The sequence below is a fragment of the Mobula birostris genome, chromosome 2 (assembly GCF_030028105.1).
Source record: "Mobula birostris isolate sMobBir1 chromosome 2, sMobBir1.hap1, whole genome shotgun sequence".
NCBI lineage: Eukaryota > Metazoa > Chordata > Chondrichthyes > Myliobatiformes > Myliobatidae > Mobula > Mobula birostris.
In genome coordinates, this window is record NC_092371.1 from 214,375,272 (window position 1) to 214,402,903 (window position 27,632).

At 40.8% G+C, this 27,632-nt stretch overlaps 1 protein-coding gene across 3 annotated transcripts in view; it reads left to right on the top strand.

The window, feature by feature from the left end:
- The first annotated feature begins 1,793 nt into the window (after positions 1-1,793).
- Positions 1,794-27,632, top strand: part of xkr6b (XK, Kell blood group complex subunit-related family, member 6b) — a 485,147-nt gene continuing 459,308 nt past the window's right edge. For 2 of the 3 annotated variants that reach the window (XM_072251432.1, XM_072251431.1), the window contains exon 1: positions 1,794-2,432. In XM_072251432.1, coding sequence (XP_072107533.1) covers positions 1,879-2,432 — 554 coding nt within the window. In that variant the 5' untranslated portion in view covers positions 1,794-1,878. The remainder of the gene's footprint in view (positions 2,433-27,632) is intronic. The other variant, XM_072251433.1, reaches the window with a different exon arrangement.

Consider the following 27,632-nt stretch of genomic DNA (forward strand, 5'->3'; position numbering starts at 1 on the left):
AAAATAGTTGGATATTAAATCATGAAAGGTACCCAAATGCAAGGAGCAAGTTTAGGCAAGAAATTCAGAGCATGGGCAAACATAGATCAAAAGATAACGGAGCTGCACAAATCGATGTAGAGAAATCATAAAGTGCAGGGCTGGAAGAGATAATTGTGACATGGAAGACCAAGATCATGAACAAATCTAAATACATGGCTAAGGCTTTGAAGCTTTGACTTCGGGAATGCGGGGAAGACAAGTAACTGTTGTGTAAAATCTAGACAACAGAGTTTGGAATGAGCTGTGGAGGGACAAGATAGGGATAGGGAAGCTGACCTGCATACTTTAGGCAAAGTCAAACCACATTATCAAAGACAAGCTAATAGTTTCACTGGGTTGGAAAATGGCCGGTGATCTCACAGATGTGGAATCAAATGATCTTTGTGTTCTTTCAGTTATGATTGTATCATCTAGTCTCAAACCAGCTGAAATTTATTCTGTTTATCTAAATGATGAAGAGCCATTTGGAAGATAACAGTAAATGTTGGAAATACTTAACAGATCAGATACCCTCTGAAATGAAAAAAAAAGAGATGTCAATATCCACTTTCATTGATCGAAGAATTATTTAGTGTTAATAAAGCGATTCTGTAAGCAGATATTTATTTTCTCAATACAGAAGGCATGGTATCTGGCATTATCTGGTTTTATTTTGGATTTCCAGCACTTGCAGTATTTTGCAATATTTCTTGCAAAATATTTTCATGTAATTGGTAAAATAACAATTTGGGTGGCAATTGCGTTGTTGGATATTTCAAGTATAACGTCTGGAGACCACTGTGAAAGTGCAGAAAATTCTGAAATGTTTCAATGTAAAGCACTACAACAGTGGGAACAATCACAGAGATGTTTTATTTCATATCCTTGTTCTTTACTCTTCACTGTTCCCATCAAAGCTGCCAAGAAATCAATGGCCTCTCATAGTTATCATCTAACCAATTGCGAGATATGGAAGCTGAGATCAGAAAAAAATGCGTGAAAATCCCCGAGCGTTCGTCGGCACTTATTTTTCTCAGCTGAACCCGATGGCACTTGACTTCTGCGCCACTTCCCGCTTTTCTAGTGTGATTCTATCACTAACTATATGTGGTACGGTTAACAGGGGTTAATTATTACTTCAAATTAAGAATTTGAACTGTCACTACTTGGGAATTTGTGACTGCAACATAATGGTCACGACTATACCAGTCAAGTCTTGTTGTTTTATTTAGGTGTAAAATGAGCACTACTTGCAATTTTTAGCAGAGCACCTTCCACTAAAGGGGTTCGGAGTTGTCTTTGCGTTAAAAGTCCGCATTTTCCCGGGTGTCGTGACGGAAATGCTTTAAGTTAAGTTGCCCTGGCACTCTTTGAACAGCAGCAAACGATCTGCTGCGGCAGGCGATCTGTCAGCGTTCAGACTTGCCAGGGCAATTGGCAATTTGACTTGGACTGGATTGCTTTGAACGGTGCCGGGGCAGGCAGCCGGGCACGGCCGTGCTCTCTGCAGGTGTGCCCGCTGACCAAGGGGCTGTGCCCCCGGCTCTCACCCCGATGTTGCGCCCCATCCGAGCGGGTGCACATGCCGGGGCAGAGTCACCAGGGCGGGTGGGTGGAGGGGCGTGGCGTTGTGGGGGGGGCGGGGCGTCACTGGCCACACCCCTCTGTGCCCTGCCCCGCCTCCTCCCTGCGGCATCCAGGAAGTGAGGTCATCGTCTCCCGCTCTCCGCGTCGTCCCCCCTCCGCTCCGCTCCATACCCCCCCATCTCTTCTCCAACCACCCCCGCCCCGCCCCCCTCAACAGTTCCGCGCGGCCGCCGTAACCCCGGAAGCTGAGCGTGCCAGGCACCCGCCAAGATGGCCGCGAAATCTGACGGCGTTGGGGTTACCGGTTTCGCCCAGCTCCACAATCTGGACGAGTCGGTGACCGAAGGGGGCGACGAGCAGCAGCAGCTGGACGGGGGACCGGAGGCAAGCAGCTCTTTCCACATCTGCCACTGCTGCAACACCTCCTCATGTTACTGGGGCTGCCGGAGTGCCTGCCTGAGGAGATCGCTGTGCAGCCTGAAGGGGGGCGACCATCCGGTGCTCGATTGCCTCTGGATCGTGATCGCGCTGCTCATCTTCTTCTCGGACGTGGGTACCGACCTCTGGCTGGCGGCCGACTACTATCTGAAGCAGGACTACTGGTGGTTCGGCTTAACGCTCTTCTTCGTGCTAGTGCCGTCCGTGCTGGTGCAGATTCTCAGCTTCAGGTGGTTCATGCAGGATTACGCCGGCGGGGGGCTCGGGGGTGTGGAGGGTCTCAGCAGCAGGCGGCCCGGCGTCACCGGCTACAACCGCTGCTGCAGGATCTCGGTATGGATCTGGCAGTCGGTCATTCACATCTTGCAGCTGGGACAAGTGTGGAGGTATTTAGTGTGTGTGTGTGTGTGTGTGTGTATATGTGTGTGTGTGTGTGTGTGTGTGAGAGAGAGAGAGAGAGAGAGCGTGTGTGCGCACCGGCGGGCGAGGGCGATGCTAAGTGTCCCCCTTCCCTCTCCCTGGCTAATCCTTAGGGTTAAAATTTTCGTTGGAGGGTCATCTCCATCGAAATCGGAGTCAAGAAAATGTAAGGTTGTCTGGCAGGATCTTTAGGCATTCGTGTCCTGCAGTTGGAGCAAGTGTAAGGTCCAGTGAAAAATGACAGATTTTAAGATATCTCCCCCCCCCCCATTCAAAGATGTGTTTTAGGGAGTCGGTCTGCGAATTCCTTGGGCATCAGAATTGGTATTCGAGTTTGTAGTTGATCAGTTATCACTACAGGTGTTGTACGGTCTGCGGATAGCGGAAAAATGGCGCAGCGGTGAGAATGAATCACAGAAGATGATTTCGTGGCTCCCGTATCAGCTTTTGGAGTAGTGTGGGGGTGACCTCCATTGAGAAATGCTCATTGATCCATGCAATATTAATTGACTTTACTGTAGGTGGATTTTAATTAATTCTGCAGGTGTGATAAACATGGAAAATTGCAAATGTGTAATACAGTCTGTCTTTTAGAAAATGGAGCGTCTATATTTCAAATGGCCCTTTTGGATACATTCATTTGAAACACGAGTTGGACAGGTAGACTAAAAAAAGTCAGTGATTATGTTAACGTATTTACTGTCATAATTGCAGTGGTGGTTGACAGCATACTAATAGAGCAAGAATAACTTTGAAGAATAGAATTGCTTGCTGCATATTTGGAGAAGCATAACGCATAATATTGAAATTTGCATCAAAGGTAATCACTGTGCACAGAAATTATATCAGAGTTATTACGCTTTTATGAAAGTGTGCGAATGTATTAATTCTGGTTGATCTTCTTGAAAGTGTGGGTAGCACAGCCATTTAGACTAAACGAAAGAGCACTGTTGTTATGTCCTTTGAAAAATTCATCATATTTGCAGAATAAGTGTGTGGGAAGATTTCGGTAAATCTGACAAAATGTAGTAGCACATAATATTTGAAAAAAATCAAGGTCACCTCTTTGAAGGAGAGTTGTGATATCCACTTGTCAAGTTACGTTTATGTTGTATAGTGAATAGGAAGACTCTGGTATAAATGCTTAAGTTGTCAAACTTCTTCTAGAAGTAATGGTCATTTTTATCAAACGAATGGTGTAAGGCAATCTTACTTGGTGTAATTGATGGTGTAAAACAGCTATATCATTTACATAGTATCTAGGCAGGACATCTAACTTCCTAATTGAAAGTGTATTGAACATTAATGGCCGAATGTCCTGTATATTGCTAAGTTTAGTGAAAATGTTGCATTTCTCACGTATATTTCAGAAATGAAGCTGCTTTCATTGAGTGATATTGTCAGTCAATTTGTGCTAAAATCAAAAGTTGCATTGTGCTCCATGTCTGGAGAAAGAATAATCATGATTTTTTTTGAGAATCTGCATATTTTCTCAGCATTTTAACAACTGCACATTAATAAAACAATGCTGTTGGTAAGGCAATTTCTTTTGGCTGGGTGGGCAGCATATTTGCTCCTTTTCTCCATTAGGGTGGACCAATCATTGTTCCTTTGGCCACTTGCAGAAGAGTTTTCTTTGATTGTCTTAAAATACAAATTAAAGTATACAATTTTGTGAAATATTCTGTAATTTCCATTGGCATTGGAGATAGACATGGAGGACGCTATTCTCTAATGTCCGACAAACACTGCTAAGAGCTGCTTGAGTCTGATAATGTGCATCATAATTTTTGTCATTTCTCTTTGATTGTAGGCCTACTGGATGTGGGTTTAATGATTGTTTATACATTCACTCATGTTATTGTTTGTAGATTTTCTAGTACAGTTGAGATTACATAAAATATATCACTTTCCAGTAAAGTATTTTCAATCTAGTATCTTTTTCATAATTTAACCTCTTGTAGCAGCATATTGTTTTCAAGTTGATAGATAATAATATCATCTTGAATGATATTGAAAGTTGGGTTGCTAGAATGATCTTTGTTATCTCTTGTGTGATCAAGACCCTTGTTCTTCAAGGGAATTCCTCTTAGGCTTTTCTCCTTCTTCTCCTTTCATTGTTGATGAGTTTTAGTGAATGTATTGTGTTCTGATTTAATGTGACAATCAGGTTCCCTTTGCTTGGTGTTATTAGCAATCTCTGCCCCATGCTGATAGTTCTGCAAAACTTTTAACAAAGCTGCCGATATACAGTGGATTCCAGTTAATTGGGACACACCACAACCAGTACATTTTCGCCCAATTAGACAAGGTTTCATGGAAATTGCTGAAAAGGTATAAAGAAGACAAACTACCGTTTAACTGAGTAACAAATTATGTATTTAAATGAAATACAGAACGAATTAGAATACTACTACAGTGCTAAAAAACTGTATTAGTTATTGACGGGGGAGTTCATCCAGTGGACACTGCTGTGTCCTTTTGATTGACTGTAAGTGAACAAAATCAACACAGACACTTAGTGCAGATTATGGACTGCCTTCATACAATGACTGCATCCTCCAAACCTTAATTTTCTTTGTAATATTCAAGATGATTGTCAATATCTTCAAATTCTTCGTAGTGCCTAACTTGTTGAAGTAGTGAAATAGTTTCATTTTTGTTGGTTTTGACATTTCCAAGCCTGGATGCTTGAAACCACAGTGAGTAAAACAGTTCTGAATTGTCTTACTGCTTATTTCTTGGCAACTATCAGTAACAAAAATCACTGCTTTTTGAACACAAACACACATAACTGATAGTATTTAAAAACTGTTTACTCTAAGCATGGCGTAGTGTCCAACGACCTCACAAGTGCATTCAACTGTCAGTAGTTAGAAACCATGTGGCAACACTCTGCTGGCCTAATTAAGCGGCAGAGTGTCCCAAATAAACAGAGGGAATTGCGGCTATTTCCTGAATTAGTTTTTGTTCTTTAGAAGTTGTTCCAAGTAAGAAGCTGCCTCAAGCTGTCAACTTTCCACTCCTTCAGAGATTAAAACTTTGCTTAGTCATTTTAGGTCTTTCCTACTTCCCAACCCTTTTAATTCCTTTGAGTAGTTTCAGTTTCTTTTAAATTGGTAGTTTGTTTGTCACATATACTGAGTTACAGTGACACATCAGTTTTGCATGGTGTTATACAGATCTATTCACGACAGCGATGCTTTGAGGAAGTGCAAGGTAAAGTAATAAGAGTGCGGAATAAAGTACAGAGTGCAGTGCGGGCAGATGGTAAGGTGCAAGGTAGCAACAGCATAGATTATGTAGTCACAAGTCCATTTTATCATACTAAGGAACCATTCAGTAGTCTCATAACAGGATAGACACTTTTCTTGAGCCTGGTGGTATGTGCTTTCAGGCTTTTATATCTTCTGTCTGATGGGGTGGGGGAGAAAAAATGTCTAGGGTTCGTGGGATCACCCCTCCATAGATTCTGACTACACTGTTTGTTGCCTGAGTGAAGCAACCAGTTGGTTTCCATGATGTGCTGAGCTGTGTCCATAACTCTGTAGTTTCCTGTGCTCATGTACAGAGCAACTGCTGTAACAAGGTGTGATGCATTGGATAGGATGCTTTCTATGAGGCATCAATAAAAATTGGTGAGGGTCAAAGGGGACATGCCAATTTTTTTTAGCCTACTGCGGAACAGAGGTGCGGGTGAGCCTCATTGGCTGCAGCGGCTACGTGACTGGACCGGGACAGGCTACGAATGGTGTTTATTCCTTGGAACTTGAAACTCTTAACCCTCTTGATCTCAGTACCTTTGACATAAACAGAAGCACATATACTGTCCCCACTTTGAAGTCAATGACCAGGTCTTCTGTTTTGCTGACATTGAGGAAAGGTTATTGTCATGACACTAGATAGAGAACTATCGATAATCATCATAAGTTTCAGTGTAACATTTTATTTTTGGAGTGCCTTATGAAGGGGAAAATCCCTATGATAGTGCTCTAATTCAAAGGATGAATTGACATTTTTCTCATCAGGCAACCATCCCCATGTCCCCCCAAAATTTGCAATTTACTGACTTGACTTGCAAATTTACTCGCTGTCTTCACTTAGAGTTATTGAAAATTAGGAAGTAGAACCCATCTTCTCTGTACAGAACGATTATGTAATATCTTAATGGTTTTATATTACAATCTGCTAAAATATTTTTAAAGTACCATCTTGGTGAGAAAATGCAGAGAAATGGTTGTGTATATAATGTTCTTCATGCCACATTTTGGTTTCTGTACAAATCTGATATTCATTTTGTTTGTCCACACTAGTCTTAACTACAAACTCGTTTTGGCTTGGTATCTCTACGTCTACAAAGTAAAGTTGTATATGCATTTTCTTCAAACTTAAATCAGTTCTAGTGTTACTTTCAGTATTTTAAATGTGATTGAATAACTTTTTAATGACTCAATCACATGAAAATTGACTCTAGGCTGAAGGATATACATTCTGTGCAAAAGTTTTAGGCACATGTGAAAAAATTCTATGAAGCAAAAATGCTTAAATAATGAAATGAAGTGTCTAAATATCAAAATATTTACTGTAAAGAGAAGTAAACAGTAAAAATCTATATCAAATCAATATTTGGTGTAACCACCCTTTGCCTTTAAAACTGCATCAATTCTGTTAGGTACAGTGTCAGGCTGTTTTATAAGAAAATCGGCTGATCGGTTGTTCCAAATATCTTGGAGAACTTGCCACAGTTCTTCTGTAAACTTTGGCTGCCTTGCTTTCATCTGTCTCTCCAGGTAATCCCAGACAGCTTTAATGATGTTGAGATCAGGGCTCTGTGGAGGCCATACCATCTGTTGCAGAATCCTTGTTTTTCTTTTTGTTGAAGGTAGTTCTTTATAACCTTGACCGTATGTTTGGGGTGATTGTCCTGTTGCAGAATGAAGTTGGGACTGATCAGTTACCTCCCTGATGGTATTATGTGATGGATGAGAATCTGCTTGTACTTCTCAGCATTGAGGATTCCATTAATTCTGAGTAGATCACCAACTCCATTTGCAGAAATGTAGCCACAAACCTGCAGGGAATGTCCGCTGTGTTTCACTGTTGGCTGCAGACACTCAACTACATTGCACTCTCCAGCTGTTCTGCAGACAAACTGCTTCCTGTTTGAGGCAAAAATTTCAAATTTTTGCTCATCAATTCAGAGCACTTGCTGCCACTAGTTCAGCACCACAGTCCTTGTGTTTTTTTCTATGTCGGCGAGTCTCTTGGCTTTGTTTCCACTTTGGAGGAATGGCTTTTTGGCAGTAATTCTTCCATGAAGATCACTTCTGACAAGACTTCTCTGGACAGTAGAGGGGTGTGTACTTGGGTTCCAGTGGTTTCTGTGAGTTCAGAGCTGAGAGTGGTGCTGGACGACTTCCGATTTAGATGGAAGTCAGTTTGATGTATCTCTCATCTGCTGCACTCAGTTTCCATGTCCAACTTCTGCGTTTCTCGTCCTTAACTTTGCCCATATCTTTGTGCTTCTTCAGGAGAGCTTGGACAGCACATCTTGAAACTCCTGTCTGCCACAAAATTTCTGCTTGGGAGAGACCTTGCTGATGCAGGTCCTTGTGCCTTGTTGCTATGCTCACTCTTGCCATGGTGTAAGAACTGATGATTTGAAGGTTAAACTGTCACATCTGCAACACACACTCACCTTTTAGTTTGGTTGTCCTTCGCCCAGTTTTATTCCTTCTACACCTGTTTCTTTTTCACTTAATCAGCTTAGTTTATTCAACTCGTTATGTCATTGGCCATTAGCATCCTGTTTGTTATCTTTGTTTAATCATGTACCTACAAAGTAATCAAATTTTTATTTGAAAAGTGGTCTGTTACTTAATATGTACTTTCTTTAATGAAATACAAAAATTTCTCTAACACTTAATTTGGAAATCTAAAATGTGCTATTTTCTACTGACGTACCAATGTAGAAGACAAAAAATAAACATCTAAAACAAAATTTATATAAAAAATCCAGGGTGCCTAAGAGTTTTGCACAGTACTGTATTTGGGTGACTAAAACATGGCTAATAAGATGTTCTGAAGATGAAGGGGTTGAGGGCTGGAAAGTTCAGCTGAGGTTATCTGGAGGTTAGTTGTAGAAGTAAAGGCATTGATGGGGGAAATTACTGATAGTCAATGTTGATGAAATGTATAGCTGTAGAATTTGGAGGAAGATTTTGCAGTAAGATGGACTATAAACAAGGATATATGTTTTGGCTAAAGAGGAAGAAAATTTTAAATTCAAACCTTTTTGGTTTTCTCAGTATGTAATTGAAGGAACTCTCATCAGTTCGGAGAAATAAGAACGGAACCTAGTGAGGATCATCGAACTCAATGGGGACCTCAATGAATGAGGATGATGTAGACTTGGAGAGTCAACGATGAAGATTACATCAGCAAGAATAACTTTGATCAGGATGCTTGACTACTGTGGCAGGAGTGAAGCTTTGTTGGAGAGTTTTAAACATTGAATAAAAGATGGGCACTAATTTGGGAGGCAACAATTACATCCAAGATATTTTGGACTGGTGTTTTATGGTGAGTCAGAGACTGTTGATGCCCTCCTCTGTAGTTTTGTGGCTTAATGTACAGATTTTTGATACAGTTGATGCAGCAATTAGAATTCTTTGCTTATGGAAGTTCACTTTCCTATGCCATTCTAGGGAGTATGTTTGTCCTTACTATTATTTATAGCTAAGGACATGGTCACAGTTGTGCTATGTTGAAGAAAGTAGATATCAAGTGAAGTTAATTTTTCATATTAAGGGACAAAAATAGAAGGTGCACCCTTTTGAATATGTTGTAAATTTTCCATTTTGAGGTGCTTGTGTCATAACTTACATGTAGTAATGTTTTTGCCATCAGTGATCTCAAGCACATCTCCTGTGCTCGCTGATTTACCTTATGCAGTTGCGTCTTGAATTGGCATGACTCTAAACGCTGGAATTTTCTCTCTGTCGGTCTTTTTTTCCCCCCTTTTATACTGTTTCTTAAAACCTACCAATTTTACTAAGCTAGTGGTTTTTCTTGTAATAGCTTATTTTGTGGCTTGGTTTGATTCGCACAAAAACGTTCCTTTAAATCATTGGATATCTCATTTAAGGAATGCCAGTGGCTGTATTGTTCTTCTTTTATTAGCATATAACATTGAAATGATGAGGCTTCTATGTCATTGTAACTTTTTTTTGTCACAAGTATTCTGCTTGTAACAGCCTTCTGCAGTCTATTCTTGCCTTGGGCTTAAAATTGTACATGTTCCATTACAGGATCTTATGAATCACTATCACCTTTCTGTAGTTGTTAACTTTTCTCCAAGCTTAACTTTGAAGACTATAGAGCATGTCTTGGGGTTTTGCTGTCAACGCACTGACAAATAGTGTGTATTGAAACTCTTATGCAGTCACATATTATGTTGACATTGAAGCCAAATAGTAGTGCTGAAGATGTTACTTTGGAAAATATGTTTAAAGGACATTCTGTTAAATTTTGAAACTAAATCTGTCTAAGGTCATGTATGTGGTGACAGGCTGTGCTGCAATGTTCAGTTACAATGGTAGCATTTTTCTGTACAGAACACAATGTTTCTCAAAGGTACCTCCTGTACCTAATAAAGTGTATGTTCATGGTCTTCTGCTGCTGTAGCCATGGTTCAACATGTTGTGCTTCTGCACACCACTGTTGTAATGTGTGGTTATTCGAGTTACTGTTGCCTTTTGTTTCAGCTCAAACTAGTCTGGCCATTCTCCTCTGAACTCTCTCTTATTAGCAAGGCATTTTCGCCCACAGACCTGCCACTCACCGAATATTTTTTGTTTCTCGCACCATTCTCTGTAAACTCTAGAGACTGTTGTGCATGAGAATCCCAGGAGATCAGCAGTTTTGGAGATACTCAAACCACCCCATTTGGCACCAACCATCATTCCGTGGTCAAAGTCACTTAGATCACATTTCTTCTCCCATTCTGATGCTTGGTCTGGACAACAGCTGAACTTCTTGACCATGTTTGGATATTTTTATGCATTGAGTTGCAGCCACATGATTGGCTGGTTAGATAGTTCCTTAAAACGAGCAGGTGTACCTAATAAAGTGGCCACTGGGTGTATCAGTGCACTGGGCCATTTCTAGGGCTATAATTGTTTTTTGTTGAAAAGTCTCTTGCATCAACATAATCTTGAGTGATTCTGTTTTACTGATTAGGTACTTGGATTCTTCTCCTGTGCCCATGATTTGACTGTTCCTTGAAGTTGTTATCATTAATTGATACTGAAGTGCCATTAATGTTGATTAGAAACACGAGATTCTGCAGATGCTGGAAATCTTGAGTAACGCATACAAAATGCTGGAGGAACTCAGCAAGTCAGGCACTATCTATGGTTGGGAATAAACAGTCAATGTTTCCGACAGATCCTTCATCAGGACTGGAAAAGAAGTGGGCAGAAGCCAGAATAACAAAGTGAGACCATACTCAGATTGGAGGACCCATTCCAACACGTCTGTTCATGGACTCCTCTACTGCCATGATGAGCCCATACTGAAGTTGGAGGAGCAACACCTTATATTCTGTCTGAGTAAATTCCAACCTGATGGCATAAGCAATAGTTTCTCTAACTTCTAGTAAATTCTTCCCCCTTCTCTCTTTTTTCATTCCCCATTCTGGTTCCCCCTCTCACCTCTTCTTTTCACCTCACCTGCCCACCTTCTCCCTTTTGGTGCCTCTTCTCCTTCTCATTCTTCCATGGTCCACAATCTTTTCCAGTTAGACTCCTTCCATCTATCACCTCCCAGCTTCTTACTTCATCTCTTCTCCTCTACCCACCCACCTTCCTCCTTATCTACTTACACCTATCACCTACTAGCTTGTGCACCTTCCTCTCCTCCCCACCACCTTTTTCTGGCTTCTGCCCCCTTCCTTTCTAGTCTTGATGAAGGGTCTTGGCCCAAAAGGTCAAATGTTTATTCCCTTGCAGAGGGAATTCTAACAATTAATTTTGACTGATTTGTTACTGATCATGGAATTTTACAGATTATGACATTTTTTGGATAATCTCAAAATAATCCATTATTCTGTGGAAAAATTGCATAGCATTTATGGTTTCGGACTCTGCTTACCAGAAATGTTTAAAGTCAGCCTGAATCTCCATGTGCACCTTTAATGTTCATTTCATTGGTGCTACTGGACATAATTAGGGAAAGCAGAAAGATCAAAGATTAGCATGAATTAGGGTTTTGCACTTCTGAATTGGGAACTGATCACAATTAGATATATTATATTTTAAGTAAATGCAAGGCATTTTTATATTCCAAGGTAAGCAATTACTTCCACAGTATGTTTTGTAACAATCCAGTGTCATGTTATATGGGGGTCATGTCAACAAAGGTTATTCTTGTATGTAAATGCTGAAAGAGTTTGTTAGTGTTACTGCAATTAGTTTTAATTACAGTAATTATGTGAATTAGGTTGCTCATGATATTCCACTGTGACAAACATTGTTACTGTGGTAAATAACATATACAGCATTGTTTTTTATGACATAAATGATTCTTTTTGTTTTTTCCATGCATAGAATTGTGATTGTTTTCTGTACATATTGCAAGCCACCATCCCGAGGAGACACCAGATTGCTTGGAGGGAGAGAGAATTTAAAAGAAGTGAGCAGGGACATTTGGCACATTTTGGATTTCAGAATCCCCAGAAGACATCGGATTGTGCATAATTAGGCACGTGGCAAGGTCCAATAAAAGAAGTTATGTTTAAGTGGAGCAACCATTGTGAGTGGGGAATTGAGGCTTTAGTGAGGAGAGACTAAGCTGCAGGTAGATTTTTTTTTTTCGTTTATTTATTCTTTCTTTACTTCGTATTTCTTATTGCACATCTAGAGCAGTGGGGATGCCAGGCAGGATGGTGGAATGTTCTTCTTTCGGGCTGTGGGAAGGCAAGGAGACCTCCACTGTCCATGACAACTACACCTGCAAGAACTACATCCAGTTTCTTACAGACTATGATAAGGAGTTGGAGCTGGAACTGGATGAACACCAGATCATTCAGGAGGCTGAGGGGTTGATAGACAGGATATACAGTGAGGTAGATACACCCAAGGTGCAGGATGCAAGATGACCGTCAGGAGGGGAGAAGGGGATAGGCAGCCAATACACAGTACCTGTGGCTGTTCCTCTCAACAGCAGGTGCTCTGCTTTGAATACTTTGAATACTTTTTGGGGGAATGACCGAGCAGAGGAAAGCCATAGCGATCAGGTGTCTGGCTCTGTGACTCAAAAGGGAAAGGGGAGAGAAGAAGCGAGCTATAGTAGTAGGGGATTTGTTTGTTAGGGGAATAGAAAGGAGGTTCTGTGGATGAGAACATGATTCCTGGATGGTTTGTTGCATCCCAGGTGCCAGGGTCCGGGACATCTGGGATCGAGTCCTCAGCATTCTTAAGTGGGAGGGTGAGCAGCCAGAGGTTGTGGTCTATGTCTGTACTAAGTTAAAGGACAGGACCTTCAGGGTTGTGATCACAGGATTGCTACCCATGCCTCATGCTAGTGAGGTCAGAAATAGGAAGATCACAGGGTTTAATACATGGCTAAGAAGTTGGTGCAGGAAGGAGGATTTCAGATTTTTGGATCATTGGGCTCTCTACTATGGAAGGTGGGACCTGGACAGAAGGGATGGTTTGCACTTAAACTGGAAGGGGAGTGATATCCTAGTAGGAAGGTTTGCTAGTGCTGTGCTGCACGGGTGTGGGGTTGGAAGTGGGTTTAAGCTAGAGATGAAGGGGGATAGAACTAGAGCACCCGAACAGATAATGGAATGTTGTAGAGAAAGTTGTTGTTAAGCTTACATACGTATCAGGACTCGAAAGATCGAGCGTGGTGGGACCAATGTTCTGGGCTGCGTGGATTATTGCAATGGTTATTGTAGGAAAGGCGGATGAGCTTAGGGCATGGATCAGCATGTAGAATTATGACATTTTAGCCATCTGTGTGATTTTGTTGCAGGACTGGCAGCTCAGTATTCTGGGGTTTTGTTTTAGATGTGATAGAGTGGGAGGGATTAAAGGGGCAGGGGTGGCATTACTAGTCAGGGAAAATACCCCTTGCCCATCCTCTGGTTTTTTACCCCCCTCCCCCTTTTTCTCCCTGGGCCTCCTCTCATATCCCTTTTGCCAATCACCTGTCCAGCTCTTGGCTCCATCCCTCCCCCTCCTGTCTTCTCCTATCATTTTGGATCTCCCCCTCCCCCTCCCCCTCCCACTTTCAAATCTCTTACTAGCTCTTCATTCAGTTAGTCCTGACGAAGGGTCTGGGCCCGAAACGTCAACTGTACCTCTTCCTAGAGATGCTGCCTGGCCTGCTGCATTTACCAGCAACTTTTGTGTGTCGCTTGAATTTACAGCATCTGCAGAATTCCTTGTGTTTGCGAGGCAATACTCAGGACAGTCTGGAGAACTCGACTGAGGCTTTATGGGTAGAACTGAAGATATGATCAGATTTATCTGATTATGTTATAGACCACCCAGCAATTCGCGGGACTTAGAGAAGCAAATTTGTGAGAGATCGTAGACTGTTGCAAGAGACATGAGGCTGTAATAGTAGGTGATTTTAACTTTCCATGTATTAACTGGGGCTCCCATACTGTAAAAGGGCAGGATGGGAAAGAGTTTGTTACATGTGTTCAGGAAAATCTCTTTAATCATAGAAGTTCCAAAGAGAGAGTGCGATACTAGATCTGCTATTAAGGAATGAGAAAGGGTAGATGACAGAAGTTTGTGTAAGGGAACACTTTACATCTAGTGATCATAATGCCATTAGTTTCCAGGAAACTAAGGAAAAGGATAGGTTTGGTCCTCGGTTTGAGATTGTGTGTTGGAGAAAGGCCAATTTTGATGGTTTCAGGATCTGTCAAGTGTGGATTGACAGGTTGTTTTCTGGCAAAGGGGTGCATAGCAGGTTTAGGTAGGTAGGAACAAGTGAGGTGTTTGAAGAGTATAAGAAATGCATGAGAACACAAGGAAATCAGGAGAGCTAAAAGAAGACATGAGGTTGCTCTAGCAGACAAGGTGAAGGAGAATCCTAAGGGCTTCTACAGATATATTAAGAGCAAAATTGGCCCTGGAAATTCAGAGTGGTAATCTAGGCATGGAGCTGAAAGAGATAGGGCAGAATAGATTTTTGGCATCGGTATTAACTCATGAGACGAACTATTAACTCGTAGATGTGGGGCGATACACCAGCGAGGTCGTGGACCCTACACTAGTTACAGAGGAGGAGGTGTTTAGTGTCTTTAGGCAAATTAGGGTGGATAAATTCCCTTGGCTTGTCAGTGTGTTCCCTTGAACCCTGTGGGAGGCTAGTGCAGAGATATTTAAAACATCCTTTGCCACAGGTGAGGTACTGGAGGATTAGAGGATAGCTAAAGTTCCATCTTTTAAGAAAGGCTTTAAGGATGTCAGGAAATTATAGGCCAGTGAGCCTGATATCAGTCATGGGAACGTTATTGGAAGGCATTCTAAGGCACCGGTCCCCAACCACTGGGTCGTAGACCGGTACCGGGCCGCAAAGCATGTGCTACCAGGCCACGAGGAAATGATATGATTTGGCGATAGGAGTCAGCTGCACCTTTTCTCATTCCCTGTCACACTCACTGTTGAGCTTGAACGCACGCGAGGTCATTGTGCACGTGAGGTCAAAACGCACGTGTCATCCGTGTCAGCGCGGGAAGAAGATCAACTCTTCGAGCTTGCAAATGACAGTGGGCTGAAAGTATGTTTGACATAACATCTCTGCCGGCATTCTGGATCAAAGTCAAGGCTAAATATCCTGAGATAGCCACGAAAGCACTGAAAACGTTGCTTCCATTTCTAACGTATTTCTGTAATGAATGCAGCGAAAACTAATTTGCGGAATAGACTGGACATATGGAACCCCCTTCGAGTATCGCTGTCTCCCATCACTCCTCGATGGCACCACCTCGTTGCAGAGAAACAAGCCCAGGGCTCCCACTGATTCAGCAATATTAGTGTATTGCAATGATCCAAACGCTACTTAAAATGTTATGATGCAATTGAGTTATAAGTGACTTATATAACCATATAACAATTACAGCATAGAAACAGGCCACCTCTGCCCTTCTAGTCCGTGCCGAACACTTACTGTCACCTAGTCCCACCAACCTGCACTCAGCCCATAACCCTCCATTCCTTTCCTGTTCATATATCTTTCCAATTTTTCTTTAAATGATAATATCGAACCTGCCTCAACCACTTCTACTGGAAGTTCGGTCAACACTTACTTCAAGCTCCCCTATCCTCCCCTGATAATTGACTTATCACTATATTCATGCTAGGAAAATATGCGCTGTGTGTTTAATATTAAATTCGATAGATAAACCCTTTTAGAAACGAAATCGAGTGTATTAGCCACTTATCACCTATATTCCTGTCGTGATTAACATTCCCCCTCTGGAACAGAATCGCCAAAAATGATTTGTAGAAAAAAATCGGCAGGCACACGCGTGCGCACACAGGTGCCCGCACAAGGCTTCATAGTCATGGTAGTCTTTCTCGGGTAAACAACATATTTGACTGCTACTCTTGTCCGTTGGCAAGCCTACCACCGTGCCCCCCCCTCCCACCGGTCGGCCGGTCCACAAGAGTATTGTCAATATTAAACCAGTCCGCAGTGCAAAAAATGTTGGGAACCCCTGTTCTAAGGCACCAGATATATTAGTATTTGGATAGACAGGGACTGATAGGGATAGTCAATATGGCTTTGCGCGTGGTAAGTCTTGTCTAACCAATTTTATCGAGTTTTTTGAGGAACTTACCAGGAAAGTTGATGAAGGCAAGGCAGTGGATGTTGTCTCTGCATGGACTTTAGCAAGGCCATCCATTGACAAGGTCCTGCATGGGAGATTTGTCAAAAAGGTTCAATTGCTTGGCATACAAGATGAGGTAACAAATTGGATTAAACATTGTCTTTGTAGAAGAACTCAGATGGTGGTAGTGTTTTGTTAAATCTCTTACTGGAGGCCTGTGACAAGTCATGCGCCACAGGGATCGGTGCTGGGTCTGTTGGTGTTAGTTATCTATATCAATGAACTGGATGATAATGTGGTAAATTTTTGGATGATACCAGGATTCGGGATTTCATGGACAGCAAGGACCACTATCAAAGCTTATAGTGGGATTTGGACCAGCTTGTGGCATGAGCTGAAAATTGCCAGATAGAATTTAATGTAGACAAGTGTGAGGTATTGCTCTTTGGGAAGACCAACAAGGATAGGTCCTATACGGTGAGGAGCAGGGCACTGAGGAGTTTGGTAGAACAGTGGGATCTGAGAATACAGGTCTATAATTCATTGAATAGTGGTGGGCCAGGTAGATAGGGTCATAAAAAAAGCTTTTGGCACGTTAGCCTTCATCAATCAAAGTACTGAGTACAGGAGATGGAATGTTATGGTGAAATTGTATAAGACATTATTGATGTCTAAGTTGGAGTATTGTGTGCAGTTTTGGTCACTTTCCTACAGAAAAGGTATAAATAAGATTGAAAGAGTGCAGAGAAAGTTTTCAAGTATGTTTTCTGGGACTGGAGGACCTTAGTTGTAGAGAGAAGTTGAATAGGTTAGGACTTTATTCTCTGGAGTATAGAAAGTTGACAGGAGATTGGATAGAGGAATACAAAACTATGGGGGGTATAGATAGAGAAAATGCATGCAGGCTGTTTCCACTGAGGTTGGTTGAGACTAGAGGTCATCGGTTAGCAGTGAAAGGTGAAATGTTTAAGGGGAACATGTGGGGGAACTTCTTCACTCAGAGGATGGTGAAAGTGTGGGTTCGATTCCAGCACTTAAGAGAAATTTGGGTAAGTACATGGATGGGAGATGTATGGAGGGCTATGGTCCGGGTGTAGATCAATGGGACAAGGCAGAATAATGGTTTGGCATGGACTAGATGAGCTGAAGGGCCTGTTTCTGTGCTGTAGTGCTCTATGACTCTATGTACATTACAAACTTTCGAACGGTCTCCCCCCGAAGTGTAAACCATGCTCTTTTCCATAGATGCTGCCTGGGCCTGCTGAGTTCATCCAGTATTGTGTGTGTTGCAAATAATCAAGATACTTATCAATAAAATTAGCAAATTATTTTATTCCAGTTTGTTGTGTTTATGACGTATATTTTTCTTTTTCTGCTAACATTTTAATTTTCAGGGAAATGGTATTAGTGATGAATTATTTGGACCAGCAGTAAGATAGTGAATTGGAATTAGTTTATAGTTGTCGACTGTACTGGGCGGCACAGAGGCATAGTGGCCTTTAAGTGCCAGCAATTCCTGCAAAGAACCGTAGTCAGCTTGTAACTCCAGGTCAGGGTCTTCTAAAGAACCCTGAAAGGGAAAAATAGAGATTTTAAAGATGGAAATAGAGCTGTTTCCAAAGATGCAAGCAAATGAATCACCGTTAGTGCCAGTAACCCTCCTAAGCTCCGCCTTTTTATTATTTAAATGGTAATAAATTGCAACATGCTGCTATACAGATGGACTTGGGAACGAATCACAAAAGGTTGGTTTGTAGGTGCAGCAGGCTATCAAGAAGGCAAATGAGATGTTGGCCTTCATTGCTAGAGGAATTGAATTAAAGAGCAGGGAGGTTAGGCTGCAACTATGCAGGGTACTGGTGAGGCCACATCCGGAGTATTGCATGCAGTTCTGGTCTCCTTACTTGAGGAAGGATATACTGGCTTTGGAGACAGTGCAGGGGAGGTTCACCAGGTTGATTCCAGAGATGAGGGGGTTAGGCTATGAGGAGAGATTGAGTTGCCTGGGACTGTACTCGCTGGAATTCAGAAGAATGAGAGGAGATCTTATAGAAACATATAAAATTATCAACCATGATCTTATTGAATGGTGGAGCAGCCTCGACGGGCCAGATGGCCTACTCCTCCTATTTTTAATGTTCTAATGTTCTATTCCACACTATTTCAATAAATTAGATAAATAAATACACACATAGATACAGTGAAAAGCTTGGCTTGTATACTCTTCATACAGATTAGATCATGATATAGTGCATTGAGGTAGAACAAGGTAGAACAATAACAGTGTAGAGTAAAGTGTAACGGCTACTAAGAAAGTGCCATGGAGGTAACAATAAGGTGTAAGATCATAATAAGGTAGATTGTGAGGTCAAGAGTCCAACTTACTGTACTGGGGAACTCTATAATAGTACGTATTAGCTTTGTTTTGCTTTGTTGCCTTTAAACTTGTTCTGTTCAATATTTTCTTCAGAGGGAAAATAAACTCACTGCTGATAAAAGGTGTTCATATTAGTTACTTTAATTGCTCTAGGACTTATGCATTTAACAACCCTTCATGAGATGAGTAGTAGTCAAATAGGACTGCCAGTTTTCAAACACAGTGCAAAACAAACATACTGATAGTTCTAATTGCATTGATCCATATATGAAATACTTTTTGTATTAGAGGTGTTTCTAATTTTAGCATACTGAGTATGCATTTTGCATCAGTAAAAGTCTTTTGCAGTCAACCCCAGTAATAGTCTATTACAAACTTACCGAGCTACTGTTATTAAGACCGAGGGGTTGGCACTTGAAATAATATTACGTTGCCTCAGCTACTTGTCCTTCATATGGTTTCAGTGCAGTGGCATATGCAAAGAGAATGCCTGGCTGCATTTCCCAGTAGGTTCCATTTAAAGGATGGTTAAGAATCTTCTTGTGTAGTGGAAGCTGCAAAAGCCCGGTCAAATGCATATTGGGTTTTCCTGGGGTTGTAATTACAAAGGAGTAATTAGCTAGTTGCTTCCTGGTAACTATCATGCCAGTTCTTGCCTATGATTATGTTTCTTTTGAGTGTCTAATTGAAGTGCTAAAGATGATTAGGGGATTTGATAGAGAAGATGTAGTGAAGTTGGTTCTTATGTGGGAGTTCCGAGCCAGGGAATGGATATGGTGGTTTAGGAGATAAATTACTGGACTAACAGCCAGACCCAGATCATTAATCAATTGGCATGTTTGAATCCCACTATGGTAGCTCAGGAATTTAAATTGAAATAATTAAATTTTAAAAATTGTGGAATTGAAAGCTGGCGCTTGTGTGGTAACCATGAGACTACCAGATTATTTTAAAATGCAATCTGCTTTACTAATGTCCTCCAGAGAAGGAAATCTCCTAACCTTATTTGGTCTGACATAAATATGATTCTGATCCACCAGTGTAGTAGGGTTTTAACTATTTAGTGCTTTTCATACACAATTTGATTGTCTTTTCTGTATCTCTCAATTTGTGTGCAATTAAGGATCGGTAACAAAATATACAATCTGTGAACTAATAAATTTGGAAGAATGTGCTGGGAGTTGAAGCTGATCATCTTCTAGAATTATCCTTGTAGCCCAATTGCATTGATCCATTTATTAAAGACTTCTACAGCACAGAAACAGCCCCTTTGACCCAACTGGTCCACGCTGATCAAGATGTCCATCCCAGCTAATCCCATGTGCCTGCATTTGGTGTCACACCTTCTAAGCCTTTCCTACCCATGTACATGTCCAACTGCCTTTTAAAAGTTGGTATAGTACCTGCCTTGTCCACTCTCTCTGGCAGCTCAATCTATATACGTACCACCCTCTGCATTTCTTTTTAAGTTTGTTCCTCAAGTTCCTAATAAATCTTTCCTCTCACCTTAAACCTATGCCCCTTAGTTCTTGAATTCTAATCGAAGGAAAAAGACTACGTGCATTTGCCCTATCCATGCCTCATATGATTTTATACACCTTAGTAAGATCATTTCTCCGTCTTCTACATTCCAAGGAAAAAGTCCTAGCCTGACCATCTTCCCCCTGTATCGCAGTACCTTGAACCTTGACGACATTGTTGTATATCTTTTCTGCACTTTTCCCAGTTTATAGAACATAGAATAGTATAGCACATGAACTGGTTCTTTGGCCCATGATGCCAAATTGAAGTAACCCTTATGCCTGTGTGTGATTCATATTCCCCCCCCCACTCCATTTCATGTATTTTCATGTGCCTGTCTAAAAGCTTTTTGAACGCCAGTATTCTGTCTGCTCCCACAACCACCCCTAGGAGTGTGTTCCAGGCCCCAGCTCCTACCACTTTGTTTAAAAAAAACACAAAAGAAAAAGCACCAATATCTCCCCTTTCAACTTCCCCCTCACCTTAAAGCAACTGCATTCCCTATAGTATTTGGCATTCTAACACCGGAAAAAAGATTTTGGCTGACTACCTGATCTATGCCTCTCATAATTTTATAAACTTCCAGTTCAGCCACCGGTCCAGAGAAGACTGTTCATGTTTGTCCATTGTGTTTAATAACATCTTTTCTGTGGCAGAATTACCAAAACTGAGCACAATACTCCAAGTGTCATCTCACCACCATTTTCTACAACTCCATTGTAGCCTGTGAACAATGCACTGATTAACAAATGCCAGTGTGCAGGAAGCCTTTTTCACCACCCTGTCTACTTTTGACTTCACATTCAGGGAACCATATGCCCAATTTCCAAGGTCTCTCTGTTCTACAACATTCACCAGGGGCCTATTGTTTACTGTGAAATTTCAATCTTGATTTGACTTCCCAAAATGCTACACTTTGAATAAACTACATTTTCCATTCCTCAGCCCATTTATCTAGCTGATCAAGAACCCAGTATAATAATTGGTAACCTTCTTCACTGTCATGGGCCTCCAGTCTGAGAAACATCCTTCTACTTATCACTATCCATTCAGCCAGCTTTCCTTGGATTCTCTGAGATCCAGCCTTCTAGAGTAGCCTAACAAGCATTTTAATCAAAAATGTTGCTGGTTCATATAGATCATGCCCTGTCCTCAGCGATCTTTTTGGTCATTTCATCAAAAAATGCAATCAAATTCATAAGATGTGATCTCTTCTGCTCAAAGCCATGCTAACTACTCCCAATCAACCTGTCTTTCCAGAACTAAATATTTCTTATCTCTCAAGATCCTCTTCAGTACCTTGCCTATCACAGATGTCAGGCTTATTAGTCTGTCATTGCCAGGATTTTCTTTGCAGTGCTTCTCAATTAAATGCTCAATATTTGCTAACTTCCAGATTTCTGGCACCTCACACTCTAATGCAGATGTTTCACTAGGCTTCCATGGTGTTCTTGGATGTGCTTGGTCAGGTCATAGTGATTTCTCTACCTTCATACATCTTAAGACATCCAGCACCTACCCTACTGTAATGTGGACTATCTCCAAGAAATTAACTCCCATTAACTCCCCTGGTTTCCAAGTGCTCATATCTTCCTCCATGATAAAAACGTTGAGGACCTTGCTAGTTTCCTGTCCAGTTTGGCCCTTGAGAGGCCTCTTTCTCAATGTGCTTTCCCCCTTAATGCACTTTTAAAAAAATCTGTGGATTCTCCTTAATCTTGCTCTTGCTACTTTTTTAGCCGGTGCTTTCTGGCTTTGGTCTTTGGATATGTGTATTGCTTTTCCTCTGGCATTAGCTGCTGGGTTAGAATTGCTGATGTGCTCTGTACTGCACAAAGCAATGTAGTCTCAGTACTTGAATTTGCATTCTGTAAGTTGCCTCTGGAGTGATGTAGATCAGAATGTTATTTTGCGGAAGATCACTATTGTTCTAGATTGCTATAGTCCAACATGTTGAACTACTGTAGTCCATGCACTGAAGGCCCTTTTGATGCCAAGTCAAGTCACTTTTTATTGTCATTTCGACCATAACTGCTGGTACAGTACACAGTAAAAATGAGACATTGTTTTTCAGGACCATGGTGCTACATGAAACGATACAATAACTACACTGAACTATGTAAAACAACACAAAAACTACACTAGACTACAGATCTACCCAGGACTGCATAAAGTGCACAAAACAGTGCAGGCATTATAATAAATAATAATAATGGCGAGGATGAGAGAATAATGTACCTTTATGTTAAAATGTTGTGTTGCTTTGTGGGGAAGTTGGAGATCATCATTTTCCTATGCACCAATCTCTTTTGTCCATTTGGGTTGTAAACATTGAGCTTTTGGAGATGATATTGTAGAAGCTTTGGTGATCTGCTACCTTGTACTTGTGATCTGTATTAACATACACCTGGACAGAAGCTTCACTGTGCACCACTAGAAATTAACCGTTTGATCAGGTCAATATCCTTTTATATTGTCTGATATTCGAGAATTCCTTTTGTCATATTGTTGTAGGCCTTTTAGAAACTAAATGATATATATTGCAGTTTTGGTTTGCACAGGATTCAACAGCAGCAAAACAATTGACTGTTAGCACTTCTAATGTACAATATATTGCACAATAAATTGCACTGCAGCCAGTGTACCTTATTGCTTTGTCAATGCATTCAGACTTGATTGGCAATGGCTTCAAATCACACCTTCTGCTTCCCCATACACAATGGAAATTTAACTGTCAGCGTGTTAACCTGATGTTATATTGTCAAAATGTAGGAACAAGCTAGATTTCAAAGAATCAAAGATCTTTGTGCTTTAATGAGATTTCTGCAGTTCAAGAGGGTATATACAGTGAGGCAGATTAACATTTAATTCTTTTTGTGACGTCAAGTCATCCCAAAGCACTTGTTAACTTTTGAAGTGTAATCATTGTTGTAATGTAACCATCTCATCAACTCAGTCACCATCTGCAGACCACATTATTTCACGACAGCAAAGTGCTTAATGAACAGTTTTAGCTGTTTATTGAGGAGAATATTGGCAATTTTATCCATAAGTTGGTAAAACTATCTTAAAGAAGGTGATTATGAACCATGACATCCAACCATTGTAGTCTATGCAGATGTAGGACAGGATGTTGTAGGATTATTTACTTTCACTGGCATTAGATATATTTCCAGAAGTGATAAAATGCACTGCATAACATCACCACGGATTCATTTATAATATCTTGACCATTATAAACATGTCACTTTATATAGCACAGATATTAGTTCTGAAGAATAATGTTCTGTAGACAGACAAAGAGGTGTTGACCTGTTAAGGCCAAAAGTGAATGTGCACATATTGCTGAGGGATCCTGAAAGATAGTAAATGAATACATTGTATTTGTTTTCATCAAGAAGAGGGTACTTCTCAGGGAATATTGAAAGCGGAAATAATTAAGGCAATGGATACTTTAAGTACTAAGGTATTAAGAAAAACATTAAAAATAAATCATAAAACCTTAAAATGGCTAACAAAGAATTTTAGTAAATGGCTACTGTTTTGGACTGGAGTAAGGTTTTCTCCAGTGGTTGATGATAGGGCCATTGTTTTATTTGGTACTATATTAATCTGAATTTGGGAATACAAGTCAGAATTTCTAAATTTGTAATCTCTAATTTGAATGAAACAAAAATTGGCAGTATTGGAATTTCAAAGAAGATAGTGATTGCAGCAGAATATAAATGGGCCATTGGAATGACTGGTACGTGGTACAACACAGAGAAATGTGAGGCAATTCATTCTGTAAGAAAAAAGGAAAAAAATATGGTACCCCCTATCCTCGTTATATGCGTCTTCAGACAATGCGGATTCACAGTTACGCGAGGAACCTATTTCTACCAACGTCTCATTATATGTGTCCAAAACTCTCAGTTATGCGAGGAGCACCGCTTTCCCGCCAATATAAGTCACGTGTGCATACCTCACAGTCTTACTGTTGGGATGAGAAGAACCGTTTTCCCGCCAATACAAGTCAGGTGCACGCACCTCACAATCTCTCTCCCGCCACTCTCGCATTGGTTTTGGCAAGGTGTGGATGTGCGATCTTAAACTTCTGTTGGTTTTACCTACGGTGTAGTGATTTTGTGCTTGAAATATTTAACTATGCCTCCTAAGCGTCCGATGTCATGTCCTGGGCCGTCAGCCGAGCGGCAGAGAACCACTTTAACACTTGAAAAAAAGTTGGAGGTTATAAACAGCGCGGTATCAGCTGAAGGTAACACAGCTCTGGGACGCTACTGCCGGGAACAGGGTCTTTAAAATTCTTTTGTTGCCTGACAATGTGCCAGCCCATCCTGAACATTTGGACAGCATTCATCCTAACATAACAGTGCGTTTCCTGCCGCCTAACACACCATTGCTAATTCAACCACTCGATCAAAGTGTAATCCACATTCAAGGCGTGCGTATTTTTTTACCGCTGACTATCTCTCAGATGCCGCAAGCAACAGACAGTTTTGAAAATCCCGGGAGTTTACCAACGGTGAGGGAATGATGGAAGTCGGAACACAAATGGTGATGGACATGGACCCACATTTAGAATGGAGACAGCATTTCAGTTGTTCCCTGCCATCAACCCTTTTTCCCTACAAGCAAATTTAAAACAAAATGATGCCAAGCAAACAACCCTCACCACTTTATTCAAATTGGTAACACCTTCTGCCAGCAGTTCTAAGAGTTCTGTGAGTCTTCCTTCACCCCTTGCTGTGCTTGATATGATCCTGACAACCACAACCATCCACCTTATCTATGTAAAGCTGCTCGACACCACAACAACCATTTATTTCCTGGAGCGAACACACCTGCCACTGTTGGTGAGTACTGTACACCCTTGGATGTTAACTTTTTATGATTTATTATATTGAATATTACCTTAAATTGATGAAATATAATACAAATGTTGTCTTATAGTACTGCTTTTGTGTCGTATTGGTATGAAATTGTGAATAAATTACAGATAAAACATATTTAGGAAGCCCTCTGGAACGCATCCCTGTTTTCTCCATTTAAATAATTATTCACATTATGCAATTTACATTTTGCGTCAACTTCGAGGAACATATCCCCCGTATATAACGAGGATAGGGTATATAAAGTTATCATGAACCTTTATAAATTAGGGTTCTGGCATTAGCTGGAATATTATGTTCAATTTATAGTTGCCACATTTTTGGAGGAATGTGAACTCATTAGTGAGATCAAAAAAGATTTATAAGAAAGGCTTCTGGAATGAGGGTCTGCAGTTAAAAGTATAGAGATTTTGAGGCTGTTTTCTTTGGAGAGAGAGGGCTGAAAGGAGATTTGATAGAAATAGAGGGGTCTGAATAGAATGGATAGTAGCAATCTAGTCCCTTTGGTTGAGCTGGCCATAATTATTACCTAGGAAAAGAATTAAGAATGACATGAAGATGTAACACCCTGGGGAAAGGTTTCACTATTAATGTAATGGTTTTTCTGCAGCAGCAGCCTGTTTGGGTTATAACTAGAGATAATGGGGACTTTGGAATGTGCGGCGTCCTATGAGGGGAGTGGTTTTCTTTCTTGTGTGCCTGAGAGCGAGGAATTTGCGGGCTTTTGTTGCAGAGAAAAGATGCCAGAACGGGGAAGTGGTAGACTACAGGACTGAGCGGACTCGGAGTGGGGTCGGCAGTTAATGATGCTTAGGGGAAATCGGTGGAGAATGAACAGACGGGAAAACAGTGAGCTCCGACGTTGAGCATTAGACTGTTTCATGAGAATGGGCCTTTTTCTTTTTGTTTCCTTTACTAACCCTATAGTCAAATTAAGAATTATAAAGCTCAATTGTTTAATTGCATATCATGTACTGTTTGTGTGGTTGTGGCGGAGCACATATCAGGCAGTATCCACCCAAACAAGATTTCTCAAGTTTGGCCAGGCCAGAGGCTGTCTTCCCCTAGGCTGAACCTGAAGGTTATATAGATAACTTTTATTATCCACCAAGAGGTTGGGGTCCGGAATACTACTCTGCTTGCAGATATGTTGGGGCTTATATTTGACTCCCAAGTATAACATATCCAAATACTATCTCCTTCCAGAACAGGAGTGCAGGTACAAGTGTTTTAGGGTTTAGGTTCAAAGTATTTTAGAGTGTTGTGTCAATTAGTGTCATGGTGTTGGATAGAGTGGAGAAGTATAGTCTGGTAATGTTGTGTGGTAAGGGGGTTATTTGAGGTTTGAATGTTGCAAGGTTGTATGGTGACCTTAAAAATAAAATACTTCAAGCTGGATGATTAAAAGCAAAGGTCTCACTCACTAGGGTGTTTCGAAGCATTTTATGACCAGTGAATTTTGCTCTGCACTTACTGTTGCAACCAGTTTTCCAAAGAATGTCTTTAAAAAATAAACAATGAAAATGAAAAACATTTATTCCTGTTTGGGGAAGGTTGAATGAGAAAAAATTTGGCTGACAGACTGAAGGAATTCCCAGCCTATGGTGGGATCCTCTGTAATCAGTCAAATCAATTTTATACCTGTATATATCTGTTCATTACTTCATTGGAAAGATAATGCTGGTAATGTAGCTGCACTGAAATAGCTATGAAAGTGCTTGTGTGCAGACTTGGACCATGTATTTTTTTGTGGTAGTGGAGGAGGATGCAGAAGATGTGTGGAATTTCGGTAGCAGAAGTTCTAAGTGAAGATCATATTTGAAGGCAGGAACTGCTGATAAGGATTGGTCAGATCTGGATGGATAAGCCATGGATATGGTAGAAATTAAGTTTGGGAAAAGTGAAGATGTAGCAAATATGCTGCTGTGAATCACGGGGCTAAATTACTTGTAGATACACTCATTTGCTTAAGTGCAATGGAAGTGTACAGGTAGCAAGCGTAATATTTGCAGGTAAACTTGCATTACAAGGGAATGATATATGTGTTGCTGAGACTTCACTGGCTGCATATTGCTTCAGGATATCATGAAGTTAGGGATTCTACATTATATAGGTGTTAGTTTATGCAATAGGCAATTTTCAGGAACACTGATATATGACAACTTGTCTAATTTTCTTTAAATTACTTGAGTTTTGCAATGAAAGTGCTTAATGAAGTGTGATTCAAGATAATGTGCAGTATGTATATGAATATTGTATAATATGGTATTGCTCATCATTAAGTTTGAAGTGATTTTCTTAGTTGCCATCTTCCTGTCGCAGATTTTTTTTGGTTCTACTCTTTCTTCCTTGGTGTTGCTTTGAAGTTCATTGTGCTTGTTTATTTTTTGCCTGATAAAAAGGGATGTTATTGCCTGGACATCGTCTTTTATTCCTATTATTCTCCAGTGCTTTTAGTTTTACATGATACCTTTTGTATTTGGATCACTTTCTTACAGCTAGGAGCACCTGAAGTATG